Source organism: Phyllostomus hastatus, unplaced genomic scaffold (assembly GCF_019186645.2).
Source record: "Phyllostomus hastatus isolate PE091 unplaced genomic scaffold, TTU_PhHast_1.1 phas_contig_58, whole genome shotgun sequence".
Lineage (NCBI taxonomy): Eukaryota > Metazoa > Chordata > Mammalia > Chiroptera > Phyllostomidae > Phyllostomus > Phyllostomus hastatus.
The window spans coordinates 57,206,432-57,222,139 of NW_025333916.1; the positions used below are offsets into that span (position 1 = coordinate 57,206,432).

Genomic DNA, 15,708 nt, shown 5'->3' on the forward strand with positions numbered 1-15,708 from the left:
TCCGTTCACTGGAGCCCACGTGCCAGCCCCTCTGCGGATAGGGCCACGGAGGGGAACACTCACGTTCCACCCTCAGGAGCGTGTCCCGCCGTGGCTTTGTGGACCGGGACGTGCCCAGCGTCCCCATGGCTTCTGTTTGTCCCACAGGCGGAGGCGGAGGATGGCTTGCTGCTCTACTGCGGGGAGAGCGAACACGAGAGGGGCGACTTCATGTCCCTGGCCATCATCCGACGCTCCCTCCAGTTCAGGTGACTCCTGCCGAAAGCCCACAGATTTCTTCCTACCACCCTGGGTGACGTTTACCGTATTTTGCTGTGTATAGTGCGCACCCACGTGTTGTGTGCGTTGTCCGTGGGATTATTGTCACCGTTGTTATACCCCTGGCATGTATCCGTTATACCTATGTATAAGGCACATCCTTGTTTTGCCCTAAAAAATTTGGGTGAAATAGTGCACGTTGTGCGTGGCAACACGGTACGTTTTTATAGTGTGACTAGAATAACTGCAGCGCGGGGCTCCTGTAGATGAAGAACGGTGTGTGTGAGGCGCATGGACCAGTTTACCGAACCCCGGAGTTCCAGGGTTGCAGGGGGCCTTTGCCATGTTTGGAGCCTGGTGACTGGGTTCATTCATTCATTCCTTCGCCGGCAAGTGTGTCTGGAGCGCCCGCGGTGCCCCGGGCACGGCTGTAGGCGCTGGGAGCGCAGTCGTGAGCGGCGGCGGGGCGGGGGGCGGGGGGGAGCCCCTTCTCTCCCGGAGCCCTGTGGATGTGATGGGACGAACGAAGGCCACCTCCTGAGGTGGCGGATCAAAGACCCTTTCTTTCCCTTTCCTCCTCCGCAGGTTTAACTGTGGCACCGGGGTCGCCGTCATCGAAAGCGAGACCAGAATCAAACTAGGGGGCTGGCACGTGGTGACGGTCCACCGAGACGGGCCGAACGGGCTGCTGCAGCTGAACAACAACACGCCAGTGACGGGCCAGTCCCAGGTGAGTGTGCGCCTGCCTCTGTGCCCGACCAGCTGGCACCCGCCGGGAGCATCCCGAGAGCTGAGCTGGGGCTGGCCTGGCAGGACCCAAGCTCCGGATGGGCCACTTTCCATGGCGACCCGTGCTGCTGAGCCCGGGAGTGCTCCTGCTGGATCTTGCCACTCGAGGTGGGCCTCGGGGGCACGGGTCCGTCCCAGAGGGAGACCCGAGTTTGCAGACACCGCCGCCACGGTGGGCGCACGGGGACACGAAAGCCAGGGCTGGCGGAAAGAGCCGCGCTGGTACCAGACTGCAAGCTGGCTTTTAAGACAAGGGTGTTGCAATCCCGTGGCTTTGGAATGGGGTTCCGAGAGGTTCACTTGGTTCAGTAACAGGAACAGGCCACTCCTCTGTCCTTTCGGGGGACCGTGATTCTAGGAAGCGGTAAAACAATTTCACTGTCGGGCTGCTCAGCAAACCACCTAGGTATTCGTATATTTGTCGTGCTCCGGGCAATTTTAGGGCTGGGTTTGGAATAAGCAGTTTGGGGCAGCAACCCGCCAAGGAACTGAGCCTGTAATTATCATCGGTTGGGTGTCTGTATTCTCCGAGGGAAAATGTAGCAAGAAAGCCTTGTGTGTGTGTGTGTGTGTGTGTGGATAGCTTCCCCCTGCCTGGGCTCTTGACTGCCAGACGTGCTGGACAAAGGGCCATGCCTTACTGTTTCCCGTTAATTCGGACCCCAGCGGTTCCTAAGGAATAAGAATCCAAATATAAGCCCTGGCTGGCGTAGCTCAGTGGATTGAGCTCGGGCTGAGAACCAAAGTGTCGCAGGTTCGATTCCCAGCCAGGGTACATGCCTGGGTTGCAGGCCATGACCCCCAGCAACCACACATTGATGTTTCTCTCTGTCTCTCTCTCTCCCTTCCCTCTATAAAAATAAATAAATAAAATCTTTAAAAAAAGAGTCCAAATATAGCACAAAAGTGTGAATCCAGTGAGATCACTTGTTTATAAAGAAGGAAAAGACAGTAAATGAAATAGAGTCACATCTGCGCCAGAACAATAGGGACAATATGCCTAAAGTTCAGTTCGATAGGAATAAAGAAGCTTTGAACCTGGGTCCCGAATACTAACGTGAACGCAGGTCGAAGAACCTACAATAGAAGCAGCACCCGTGAAAAGGTCTTAAAGTTTAAAGCAAGGAACTTCCATGCAGGTCAATAAACTGAGCCATGTGGTAACAACAAGCTAGAGAAATTACAGGTTGCATTAATAGAGTCATGCCATCTAGGAAAAGGGAGGAGATAATCCTGTTTTGTCCTGGTGATCGTGTGTGTGTGTGTGTGTGTAGCTTCCAGAGCTCCAGTGGCGACACTGGTCCTCTGAGAGGCTAGTGTTCAGACCTGCGACCGCAGTCTGAGACGGCTACGGACAAACCGAAGCACGGCCGAAGAGCAGCCAGTGAAGCAAGAAGATGACTGGGAATCCCTGGAAAGGTGGATTGAAGGAGCGTTGCTTAGATTGGAGAAGAGAAGAGGAAGGTGTGGGCGGTGGCTTTTCATCAGAGTCACAGGGAGAGTGTCGGGGGGGAGGGACTCCCTCTGTGGACCCCAAGGCTGGAGCTGAACGGGGGGAGGGGAGGGGGGAGCCGCTTTTGGCTTTGCCCGACCACGCGCAGGTGTGCAGAGCTCCAGCCGGCTGCCTCAGGGGTGGCCCCCCGTCCTTGCGGGTGTTCGGAAAGCAACTCACCCAGACCTTTTGGCAGCAATGTTCCAGGAATCCAGCATTAAATGAGAGCTTGGGCTAAACAGGTTTTCATTTTTTTTCTAATTCTAAGAGTCGGTGATGTTCATGAAAATAAAAATTAATCGTAAGAAGCGTATAATTTTATGGATACTCAGGGCAACGTTTGTCTCCCTACTCCCAGGACTTGCTAAGCAAGTTCTGTCAGCAGGACCTCGGATGTGGGGCATGTGATTAGCTGTCTGAGGAGAAAAGGACTCTGTCATTTCCCCAGAGTTCGGAGTTCCCCAGAAGCAGACCGGATGAGATGAGGAGTCTTGTGCAAAGGATACGTAGGGAAACACCATCCCAGCAGACCTGTAGGGGAGGGGAGCGATGGACAGAGCGGGAGTCAAGTCAGTGTGAGTGAGATCCCGGGCAGAGTTCTTGGGGTCTGGCCTCTGCCTGAGCCCACGGGGGAGCCTGAGTACACGTTACACCTCCGAGGAATTGCAACCCAAAGCAAGTGAGCCGGATGTTCGTACTTCCGCCCTCGTGAAAAACTGCTAAGGGCTGTGCTGGGGGGATGCAAACTCTGGGGCAGGTCCAGTTCTCTGCGTGAGCAGGCAAAGCGGGCTCCAGGGACCCGAAGGCGACCCTCATCAGAGGCAGGTACGGGCCAGGCTCCTCCGAGGCTGTGGCCTGGATTGTGGTGCAGGGGGCCTCAGAGGGACCAGACGCCCACAGGGCGTGTGGTGCTCCAGAACAGGAGGAAAGGGCTGAGCGGTGGGGCCCCTGCCCTGGTCCGGGGTCAGAGAGCAGGGCCAGTGAATTCCGAGGATGCTGGTGAAACACGCCAATGGGGCACACCAGTAGTGTCACAACTACAGGATGCCAGTGGCTGGCAGACTGTCCGTCAGATTCACTGTACACACCTGACACCTGCCGGCTCACAGCCACTGTGCTGTCTGCGCAGGAGTCCCGCCCGGGCATTAGCCAGATGGAGCGATGACAGGACGCTCTACGTTTCGGTAACAGGAGCGTAAAGGATAAAGATCCCATTTCGGAGGCTTGACTTGTGGACATTTTATAAGTCTGGCCGCGTGCCTTTTCCCAGCCTCCTTCTTTGTAGCCCTGAACCCAAATGAATGCGATGTTTCCATAACCAAAACCCAGATGACGGAGGGTGGCTTAGTTTTATTGCACCTACGGTTCAGCTCTGTGTGTGCTAGCCTCAAGACCTGCAGTCCAGGTTGCAGTTTGCTCTCTGACGGGAAGTGTCTCCAACCTAACTATAATAACACTTTAAAAAAAAGCTGTGTCTATAAGCATGTTTCGAAATATTTTGCAATAACGTCTGTTTGGCAATCTTCCCCCACCAGCCCAAATGTTTCTTGCAGGATGCCGTGTGAAGGTGACTGGGACGGAGAGAGGGTGAATGTTAGCTCGCATGTACACTGGATTGGGATGATCACCTTTGGAAGCACAGCGTAGCTCTGTGGCCCGTCCCAGGGGCACAGTGAACTGGCGTGAGGGCTGGGAAAGGAAAGTTTGTTTTGGATGCTCGGCGTGGTCCACTGCCCGTCGGGTCGCTCTCGGCCCTGCCCTTCCCTCCCTGCCCTTCCAGGCTTTCCAAAGTCACCCTTTCTCCAAACGGCCCTCCAAGAAGCTCCCTGAGTTTCCTGTGGTGACCATGGATTGAATGTCGCTGCAGGGCGAAGTCTTAAAGATCAATACGGATGGCCGTCAGTTGCATCCTAATCACGTCAGTCAGTTGCATTTCTGACTTTTGATTTTGTTTCGTGAATCACCGCTTTTGTCTCTCCTAAAGGGCCACTACAGTAAAATCACCTTCCGGACGCCTCTGTACCTCGGCGGGGCTCCCAGCACTTACTGGTTGGTCCGAGCCACCGGCACCAGCCGCGGCTTCCAGGGCTGCGTGCAGACGCTGTCGGTGAACGGGGAGAGAATGGACCTGAGGCCCTGGCCGGTGGGGAAGGCGCTCAGCGGGGCCGACGTGGGTGAGTGGTGGCCTGGCGGGCTGGGGTGCTCCCGGGGGGACGGCCTTTTCTGTGTGGGCCTGGGAGGGGGGCAGCTCATGTGCAGCCACCCTCCACGGCTAGTTCTGCAGAAGTGAAGGAAGGAGGGGGGGACCTGGGGTGATGGTGGTGGTGCTCTGCAGACCCCGCGTCTGAACCCCAAGACGTGTTAGCAACACACTGCGCAGCCCTGGCCCGCATGCCGCCGCCCCCTCGGCCCTCTTCGGGAGGGCGGCGCGGGCTCATGGGACGGCGCAGCGCACGGCTCGCCCGCCCCGTGGAGCAGCCAGCACAGCGATGCGCGGACAGGGCCCCCCTGCTCTCTGGTGCTGAGGGCAGTGGTCAGCACCGATCCCTGACCACCACGCCCAGCACTTTCTCGTGGGCTCGCTCACTCACGCCTCACCCTGAAGCCTAGGAGGCAAAAACTATCGTTACACCTGTGTTGTCCATGAAGCAAGCTCGTAGAAGTTAATAATGTATCCTAAATAGTGGGCTAGGATTGTTTTTTTTTTCCCTTTTCTCCTATTTTTCTTTTGTTTTAAATGAAGATGTTATTTTTTTGAGAAGTGTAAGGGTCACAGCATAATTGAGGGAAGGTATGTGGATTTCTCACATACCCCCCCACCCCACCCACGCACAGCCTCCCCCATTGTCAACACCCCCCACCAGAGTGCCACACCTGTCACAGCGGACGGGCCTGATTGACACGCCATCGTCACCCAAAGTCCATCGTTGACACTAGGGTTCACTCGTGGAGGTGTGCATTCTGTGGGGTGGACAGATGTATGACAATATATATTCAATATTATGGTGTCATCTAGAGTATTTTTTAAAGATTTTATTTATTTATTTTTAGAGAGGGAAGGGAGGGAGAAAGTGAGAGAGAGAGAGAGAGAGAGAGAGAGAGAGACATCAATGTGAGGTTGCTGGGGGCCGTGGCCTGCAACCCAGGCATGTGCCCTGGCTGGGAATCGAACCTGCGATGCTTTGGTTCGCAGCCCGCACACAATCCACTGAGCTACGCCAGCCAGGGCCATATAGAGTATTTTTAGTTTCCTGAAAGTCCCCTGTGCTCTGCCTGTTCATCTCTCTCCTCCCCCTCCCTCCAACCCCCGACAACCACTGATCTTTTTATATTCTCCAGAGCGTCGCCTTTCTCAGAACGCCACATAATTGGAATCATACAGTATGTAGCCTTCCCAGACCGGCCTCTCTCAGTGAGTCATGGCTTGAGAGCTCACAGCTTTTTAGTGCTGAATAGAATCCCATAGTTTGAATAGACCACAGTTTATCCATTCACTGACTGAAGGACATCTTGGTTGCTTCCAAATTCTGGAAATCATGAATAAAGCTGCTAGAAACATCTACTTTTCGGAGGTGGACACAGTTTTGAACTCGTTTGGGTAAATACCACAGGGAGTGACTGTTTGATCACGGTAGAGAGTGTTTAGTTTTGCGAGAAGCAGTCAGACCGTCTCCGAGAGCGGCCGCCCCATTTTGCACACCTGCCGGGAATGAGGGAGAGCCCCTGCCGTCCCAGGTCCTTGTCAGCACTTGGTGGTGTCGGGTTGCAGATTCTGGCCTTCGTAATGGTCGTGCGGGGGTGTCTCGCTGGAAGTTGCATTTCCCTGAGGACATGGGTCGTGGAGCATCTCTTCATATGTTGATTTGCCATCTGCTTGTCTTCTTTGTTGAGCTGTCTGTTAAGGTCTTCAGTCCATTTTTCAGCTGCGTTTTTTCGTTGTTGAGTTTCAAGAGTTCTTCGAAGGTGTTGAGAAATAGTCCTCCATCAGACGTCTCTTTTGCAAATACTCTCTCCCAGTCTCCGTGGCTTGTCTTCTCATTCTCTTGACCCTGTTTTTGCAGATTAGAGATGTTTCATTGTAGTGAAGTCCAGTTATCGATTATTTGTTTCATGGGTTGTGCCACTGGTGGTGTATCTAAAAAGTTACCTGCAGACCCAAGGTCACCTACGTTTGTGCCTAGTTTTATCTTCCAGGAGTTTATAGTTTTACATTTTATGTTTAAGTCTGTGATTCATTTTGAGTTAATTTCTGTGAAGGGCGTAAGATTTATATGTGTTTTCTTTCTTTCTTTTTTTTTTTCTCTTTCATGTGGCTGTCCAGTGGTTCCAGCATTATTTGTTGAAGAGATTAGGATTATTTTTAAAACAATGAGCACATTTATTCTATCACAGAAGGCAGTAGATAGAGAATTCTGAGGTTGGTTAATTAAGTGACTGTGCTCAGCTTCTACGATTGCCTTAGCAAAACACCACCAACTGGGTGGTTTAAACAATGGAAAAATTTATTTTCTCCCAGTCCTGGAGGCTGGAAGGCCAAGCTCAAGGTGCCGGAGGTTTGGTTTCCCCTGGGCCTGCAGGTGGCGTCTTCTCACCGCGTCTGCCCGTGGCCGTGTGTCTGAGCTCCCATCCCTGCTGTCTCACCCTGTTTCTATAAGACACACTCAGGTTGCATTCGGGCCCACCTGTGTGACTTCATTTAACCTTGACTCCTCCAAAGGTCCCATCTCCAAATCCGGGCACACTGGGTGTCCGAGCTCCATGCTCTGGATTACGGGGAGACAGTTCAGAACCGCAACTCGGTGGCATCGGAACTCGGGGCTGGTGTCTCTGTGACTCCCTTCCTCTGACTCATCCTCCCACGATGGTGCCGCGTCTCTGGGCACCACGTCCTCCCACCACGTTGCCCTTGGCAAGAAATGGCGAGTCCTTTTCCTGGGTCTCTTTTCCATTCTTTTCCCTCCACCAGCAAGGTGCTGTTTGGAGAGAGTGCCCGGCGAACACCGTGTCCCCCTGCCCAGATTCCACCGTCCACATGCGGGCACCGCTCCTCCGTCTCCGGGCACAGTGCGTTCTGTTTATTTTGTAGCCAATGTCAGCCGAGCGGTTACTAGGTGTAGCCACCATTCTCAACTCCTTGGGTCTTTCCCAGATGCCTGTGCGTGAGGTGCTGGGACTAGCCCTGGCTAGTGAGAGCCAGCGGCACAGAACAGTCAGGTCACTGGTCCAGAGGCACACAGCTGGTGGGTGGTAGAGCCGGAGCGGGGCCTTGGCCGTTCTGGCTCCAGGGCCCGCCCTCTTACCCACACCCGCCACACCGAGGGGCCCCAGACAGGCTTCCAAGGGCTTCCCTCCACCCTGCTCACCCCCAGAGACCCTACCATTGTCAAAACTACAAAAGGTGATGTTTACTTTGAAGGGAAGAATTGCTGTGCACAGGTCATTTTTACATCCCTTGTTATGCCCTATGGTAGTTTTCCCCAGCCAATCGCTGCAACTGGACAACAGACAGCGATCACCAAAACAGTGAGGAGGTGCCCGCTGGGGCGGGACGGCGTCTTCCAAGTCCCTCTTCCTGGGAATCTGGGGTGACGCAGAACATGAGAAGCAGCTCCGGCCAGTGTGGCTCAGTTAGTCGGAGCATCATCCTGTACACTGAAAGATCGTCGGTTCGATTCCCGGTCAGGGCACATGCCTGGGTGGCAGGTTGGGACCCCGGTCAGGGTGTATGAGGCAACCAGTCGATGTGTCTCTCTCACATCGAAGTTTCTCTCCCTCTCTCTCTGCCTCCCTCTCCTGCTCTCTAAAACCAGTAAGTGTGTCCTCTGTGAGGATAAAATGGGTAACGTGAGAAGCAGCAGGTCCATCAGAAGTCTCTCGTGCTGTTTAAGAGCCTGGGCTCTGAGGCAGATGGCCTGGGTCTGGCCAGTCAGTTAACCTCTCCGGGACTCAGTTTCCCCATCTGTGGACGGTAGCTGCCTCATGAGAGGATTCTGTCCAGGTGCATTGTGCTGCGCGCATGTAAAGTACTAGAATAATGCCTTGCATGTAGTGAGCATGTTACAAATATTGCCTGTCACTGATATGCTCGGTCCACCCGTCAAGCAGGGGGTCACGTTTCATCTCCCTTCGTGACCCCACGGGAACAGTCTGGCGGCCTTGAGCCCATGTGGCAACCTCCGGCAGGCAGTGCAGAAGTGGCCGAGCTAAGCACGGACCCGTTTCTGACAGCGTTTCAGATTCTCACACGGGGTGGCTCCGGCCTCCCCGCTGAGCAGGTGCACCTGGTGGGCCCACCTGGCTGGCCCACCTGGCTGGCTCTGGGCTCCTCGGAACTGGGCTATCTGACTTCTCTCTCTGAACCCAAACGGCGGGCATGGGTCACATTGCCTGCTTTCACTTCTTCCCCCTGTCCCCGCCAGGGCATAGGAACGGGGCTGGTTGTCTTTCTGCCTCCTCCGTACTTGCTTGACTTTGAGTTAGTTCCGAAGTTCACGTCCTTGGGAGCTCCATGCAGCCCCCACAGGGGGAGGACTGAGCTCACGCAGCAGCAGTGAGCTTCTGGTGGAGACACCATACGCGCTTCCGGCAGAGGTGACAGCAGCCGCGGGGTCGCGGTCTTCCACCTGATGCCTCCAACTGGACAGTGTCCCCGGCAGCTGCAGCTGTTCCTCCGGCCCACCTCCCCGTCCTCACAGACCAGCTCCCACCCCTCACAGGGGCTTTTCCTTGTCCCCCCCACCCTGCTTCCTCTCCTCCGTGAGTCTGTCCCCCGCTATGCACTTTCTCTGCACGCACATTCTACAGGAGTCGGCGATCCCAGCCAAACTTTACATTCTCTGGCCCAGCCTTTTTTTTTTCTCATTTCCACCCAAATTCTCAAACCTGAACCGCCAGCACTCATTTTTTCCACTCCTGTCCAGGCTCGCCGCCCCCTCCAGAGCCACGTCACAGAGCCAGCTTCCCACGTTGTGTGGGACTCCAGGGGTCTGTGGTGGCCCTGCGTCTCATGGTGGTGTGTCACACTTACTCAAGTCTGCTTACGTTATCGCGTGTTTGTTGGTGCACCTGCTCAGTGCTGGGCACAATGCTGAGCGCGGGGGGTAAAGGGAAGAACAATAGGAGGGTCCCAGGGCGGCAGCCCTGGAGTGGCAGCCACGAGGACGGAACAGATGGATCAGGCAGCTGTAGCAGTAAACATGACTCCGGGGTGAGGGATGCTCAGGAGAAAGGACGGTGCAGCCAGGGGGAGGGTGCATGGCCTGCGGGTCAGGGAGTGCCCTTCTGGGGATGCGGTGGGACCTCCGTGTCTGGAGCAGGAGCGGGAGTTCAAAAGTAGGCGAGCGAGGGAGGTGCGTTCCAGGCAGAGGCAAGGGCTTGTCCCTGGGGGAGTGGCGGGTACCACGGTCTTGCTTGTGTTCTGAGAGGGCCCTCCGGCTGCAGACAGCTTATGGGAAGGTGTAGTCAGTGGGCACCGGTGGGGGCTGTTGCAGTAGTCCAGACTGGAGCTAGTGGTGGGGTGCCCCAGGGCAGTAGTGCTGGCAGATTCGGCAGATCTTTGGGGGAAGGAACAGGCAAACCTCAGCTACTGGCTGGACTGGGGGCTCGGGGCAGGGAGCGGCTCACTGTCCATGTTGCCTGAATGCACGCCCCCACGATGTCTCACCTTCTGTCCCCTCCTCGGGGGCCTGGTGCCTCCTCTGACCTGGTGTCTCACCCCGTGGTCTTGCACAAACCTCCACAGCGGCCGGTCCGTGGTAGGTGCCACTGCCGATGGAGTCATTTGTACGTTGATGGTGAGCTCCTGCCAACTCTCCACATGCAAGACCTTGCACCTCCTCCCTCCCACTCTCAGGTTTGAGTTTTTCTCCCGACTGAAGCTAACCTATTCATCTACACTCCGCACCCAAACTACCCCAAGTGCCTGGGACCTTCTGCCAGGACCCTCTCTTCTCGATGGCCAGGGGTTCTTAGCCCTGATGTGCCAGGGACCCCATTGGCCATCGGGGGAGGGCTGTGGGCCTCTTCTCAGAATGGTGCTTTTGAAGTGCAAAGAATAATATACGTGATAGGAAACGATGATATTGCACTAAAGCTACACGATATTTTAAATTTTTGATATTAATAATCATGCATGGGCTTCTCTATAAAATATTGAAGAAGAAGAGTACTTCGTGGTCGTGGCAGTAACGACACAATTTCAAGATAGTCGGCAGCACAAATGATATTTTGAGACCTCTGCAGTAAATGGAACATGAAGTATGAAACGATGATAACTCAGGTCCGTGGTTCCGAGTCGCAAGGACTGGTGGTACTGGGGTTTGTTGTCTGCCTCTGTCACTGACGGAAAACCCCAAGTCCAGCCGGAAGGGCGGGAAAACAGAGGTGACTGCTTTTCCCGTCTGGGTTCACAGACCCTGCTCTCGCGTGCTCACCCTAGCTCACGTCCCGGCAGCTGAGACCAGCACCACGCCCGCACCGCCCTGCCCTGCCCTGCCGCCCTTCTGGCTGGGGAACCCTGGGAACTGCGCTCCTTTCTTTCAAAGCCTGACTCCAGCAGCCCTCCCCCGCCCCGTCTGACCTCCTGTCCTGGGGGCTTCTGCCTCCCACTGCCCAGCAAAGCTTAGCCCCCTGAGCTCTGTGAACTGGCCCTGTCTCCCCCTGTCGTCTCCCCCTCTGCGGTTCCCCGGGAGCTCCACGGACCCTTTCATCCCGTCCTCTCTCCCCATTGGTTCTCGGTGTCAGGGTCCCCCCGGGGGTTGCTGCCCTTCCCTCCCCCAGCTGTGTGCAGACCCCCTCCGTCACCTGAGGTGCCAGCTGAGCAAGAGCCCCGTCCCCCTCTGCTCCCCAGGTCCCTCGCTCAGGCCTTTCCCCTTGCTGAGTTCCTCTGCAAACTCTAGTGTCATCTCTGGTTTCATCTGCAAACTAGAAACCCTGAGGTCACTCTGATCCTGGGAGGAGCCGGCTGTGTCTTCCTTCCCTGTGGCCCTAGGACTCTGCCCTTTCTCTCCATTTGCTCTGCCACCAGCCACCCAGCCCTCTTTCCTTCCCGGAGGATTTCTTTCCTCTCTCCTGCCCCATGGCTCACGGTCACCCTGCTTGCAGGCCACGGCCAGAGTAATGTGGCTGCCACGCTGCTTTCGCCCTCGACACCTCTGGGTGCTGCTTCCCCCTCCCCCGCCCCCCACTCACCCCACCTCTTAAAAATAGCTCCAGTGCCGATGTGTAAAAACACACTTTCCACGTGTATCTAAGAGAACCCAAGGGCCCCACTTCTCCCTGTGGGGCCAGCCCTCCTCTGAGAAAGACTCTCAGCCCACAGAAATGAGAGTGTGGGCAGAGTTTGGTTCTCAAGGTCAAAGTCAGCCGCCTGCCTGGCACCTGGGGATTGTGCGGCTGAACAGGGGCCAGTGGTCACTTCTGCCTGAATGTCCAGCGGCCCCCAGCTGGAATCCCCAGAGGCCGGCCCGCCCTGCTGGAGGGGCACGCCCTCCGGAAGGGCTCTCATTAAGTGACCAGTCCCTGATGCCCGTCTGCTCTCCCGGGTGCCCGGTGTCCCCCGCCGCCCAGCGAGGCTGCACAACAGGGAAGAACCGCATCCATCCAGTGCACACGGGTGACCGGTGAGGAGGGACAAGAGCCTCGCCCTGCAGAGGTGATGCAGTCAGGCCAAGGGGGGCGCGTCCTCTCCCAGGGTGGCCCCGCCTCTCGTGGGTGCAGCATTGGACCCTGGGAGGCCGCCAGGCACAGAGCTGGGTTCTCACGGCTCCATCAGGAGGCACCCCTTCCCGCCATTCCCCCCAAAAGTGTTCTGTGGCCACCTATGTAGTCTGGTCCGTCCGTTTTATTTATTTCCTACACACAAGGAGAAAAGGAAGATCAAAGAAGCGGAAGAAAGCCCAGGAAAAGTCCGTTTGTTTTCGCGTCATCTGGTGACCTGCCCTTGAACATGACCAAGGGCACCCGCAGGGGCCTCCCTGACGTGTGTGTGTTCAGTTCACAGAACCAACCCCCTCCCCGCGCCGAGGTTGGACCGGCAGCCTCTCTGCTTGCGGCGACCCCTCTCTCCCCCGTGAGCTCACATCTGTGAGGTGGAAATAGGGGTCCTGCGGTCACTCGCTGAGTGACCTCCCCCCACTCACCTCCCCGCCCCAGACCCATGGTGCCCGACTCAGCCAATCAGTGAGCTTAGATGCGGCCGCTTAACCCCTTCAGTGCTGGTCTCTGTTGCCTCGATTTTCCACCCACAGGAGCCATTGGGGCCACACGAGTTAGAACTTCCACCTGCACATCCTGTGGACATCGGAGGCATCAAAACACACTCTTTTGGGCACACCAGAGGGGTGAATTAAAGCAGAAATGACTCAGACATCCCCGTCAGCGGTCATAAAATCGCCCCCAAATCTGTCATGTGACTCATGGTGTCCGCCATGTCTTAGAGGGTCCCAGGGGCTGTTCAGAAGGAACAGGCCAGTGTTGGGGAGCTTTGTCCGCTGAGACCCCCCTGTCCGCCACGGATGAGAGTAAGTCCACCAAGACATGATCTGCTGGGGGACGGAAAGTGGCCGATCTCTCACAGGAGAAGGGCCAAGAGCTTTTTCCTCGATGGCTTTTAATTGGGTTCGTTTACACAGGAATTCAGGTAAAGCTCATTATTCATTGCCGGGAAGTAAGGATCAAATAACAAGGAACTCTGAGGGCCTATTTTGAGTCAGGGTCAGATAGCTAAAGAGCTGTAAAGAAGTTTAAGGACAAACTTACTTCTTGCTTGGACCCTTATCATTTCATTGAGAGCATTCTAAACAAAGCAGGTTTCACAGGATCTTACATATTCTTTGTTAGGCCTGATCACCCGGGGAATCTGCCCTTTCTAGCACAGGGCTGCACCACCATCTGTCATTGTTTCAGGCTTAGGTGGAGCAAGAGAAGTAAGGCAGCCAAGAGATTAGGAGATTTTCTCAAAGACAATGAGGACTCAGGCTGTGTCAAAGCTGAGGGGCCCTCCATCACTCCCTTTTGCTGTAGCCCCCAAAGTCCTTCCTTGGGGGCCTCCCATGTGATCCTGCCTGTCTTAGGTCATTCCCCGCTTGGGGAATCTTACCCGTCATTGGCTAACTGACCAAGCATTGGGGGCCAGGCAGGGTAAGGTATGAAGGAGCAGAAGCGGTGCTCCTGCCAGGGAGATAAGCTTTTGTCTCCTTGGTGGCTTACGGTCCAAGGTCATTCCCTCAGCCTTAGCCTTGGTGGGGGTTACAGCTTCTGATACCAGGCAGGGCGGTTCCCAACAAGCCAGACTCAAATGGAAAGGAAGGGCCGGCTCCACTTATCCCGCAGGCGGGTGTGCGGTGGTACCGACCGAGGTGCCCGTCGTCAGCAGGAGTGGGGGCCGGAGTGTGTGTATTCCGAGCCGCGAGCTCTCTGCACGGTCAGCCCCGGGGTCTGGGACCGGCTCGTGACGGGTCTCTGTGCACCTCCGTTCCGTCCCAGGCGAGTGCAGCAGCGGGATCTGCGACGAGACCTCGTGCGTCAACGGCGGCACCTGCGCGGCCGTCAAGGCTGACTCCTACATCTGCCTCTGCCCCCTCGGATTTAAAGGTCGACACTGCGAAGAGGGTGAGGAAGACGCGAGTGGATGGCATTTCTCTCCGCCTGTTCACGCACAGGCCCGTGCATGTTTGCGGGGTCGACATTGCTTTCTTGGGCGGCTGGGGAGGAACTTTATTTCACTAGGTCGATGTGTCCTCAGGTGTAAGTGTCAAACCAGACCTTTCTGGCCAGGCTTTGAGGGGCTCCTCTTGGCCCCCAGATGCCTCAAGGAGCCTGTCATTGTGTGGCCCGTGTCAGGCTGCCCCAAAGCAGTGATGGTCCCAGAGCAAGGCCGGGAAGGCATGCAGACACATTAGCAGTGTGATGGGCAGGAGTGGTCTCCTTTCCCTTTCCTTGTACTGTTCTGCTGAATTTCCCCACTGCTCCATACCGCACATATTGATCATACACACGTAATCAGTCACACCTACACACCTGTGCACGCATACGTGGAAACACGTGCACACCCTGACACACAGGATATGGGAACTTTTGGAAAACCATGCGGGGTTGCGTGTGCTTTAACTTGTCCACCAGTGATTCAGATTTGGACCTGAGACGCCCCCTGGGGACAGTTTTTACTATAGAATGTAAAGTCTCACGGCTCGTAGAGGCGGGCCCGTGTGGCAGAGCGAGCCGGAGCTGTCCCGTGCCGTCCCATGTTGTCATAGCCTGACGTGACAAAGGTAGATCCCTGCTCATGTCGCACACGCTGCAGGTCAGGGGAGGTGCTGGTGCCGGTCCCCGGGGTGGCCTCTTCAGGGACAGGGGCCGCTGACCCCTAGGGGCTCCAAGGGGCTTCAGAGGCCCCCACGGACCGCTGCATCCGCCAGCAGGCGAGGGAGGCGAGAACACGGGAGACGGAGGGGGTCCTAAGGACCAGGCCTGGGGTGCCGTCCCGCCCTCCCCGCCGCGTCCCACTGGCCAGGACTCCGTCAGGCCCCCACAGCACTGCAGGGCAGCTGAGAGACGGAGTCGAACTCCGTGCCCAGGAAGAAGCTTGAGCGTGGCTCGTTCTGCCCCATGACTAGGGACTCCTAACGCCGTGCTTGTCTCTCCAGCGTTCACCTTGACCGTCCCTCAGTTCCGAGAGTCCCTGCGCTCCTACGCTGCCACGCCCTGGCCCCTGGAGCCCCGCTACTACCTTTCCTTCATGGAGTTTGAGGTCACGTTCCGGCCGGACTCAGGCGACGGTGTCCTCCTGTACAGCTATGACACGGGCAGCAAGGACTTCCTGTCGCTGAACATGGCAGGCGGCCACGTGGAGTTCCGCTTTGACTGCGGCTCGGGGACCGCTGTTCTCAGGTAAGGGCTGAGGCCTTTAGCAACACCTCCATGCCCCCACCCCCCGCAAAAAAAGAAGCCAAACAGCAGCCACTCTGGGACAAGGTGACTTTGTCATTCAACGGCTTGGGATCTGCCTGTCTTCCCCACAGTTCCCTTCTCTGAAACCTGCCCCGACTCATGCCGATGACCTGCCTCCCGTGGGTCATGCCGTGCTGGGGCCGAGGTTCCCTTCTCCAAATAACTGCCCAGCGGACAGCGACCCTGCGCCTCAGGCCAGGGAACACAGGTTCGCTTCCGCC

At 56.3% G+C, this 15,708-nt stretch overlaps 1 protein-coding gene across 2 annotated transcripts in view; it reads left to right on the forward strand.

The window, feature by feature from the left end:
• Positions 1-15,708, forward strand: part of EGFLAM (EGF like, fibronectin type III and laminin G domains) — a 137,870-nt gene that overhangs the window by 93,589 nt on the left and 28,573 nt on the right. For both annotated transcript variants that reach the window (XM_045848236.1, XM_045848237.1), the window contains exons 11-15: positions 148-248; positions 844-988; positions 4,524-4,713; positions 14,024-14,149; positions 15,184-15,427. In XM_045848236.1, the coding sequence (XP_045704192.1) occupies positions 148-248; positions 844-988; positions 4,524-4,713; positions 14,024-14,149; positions 15,184-15,427 (806 nt within the window). The remainder of the gene's footprint in view (positions 1-147; positions 249-843; positions 989-4,523; positions 4,714-14,023; positions 14,150-15,183; positions 15,428-15,708) is intronic.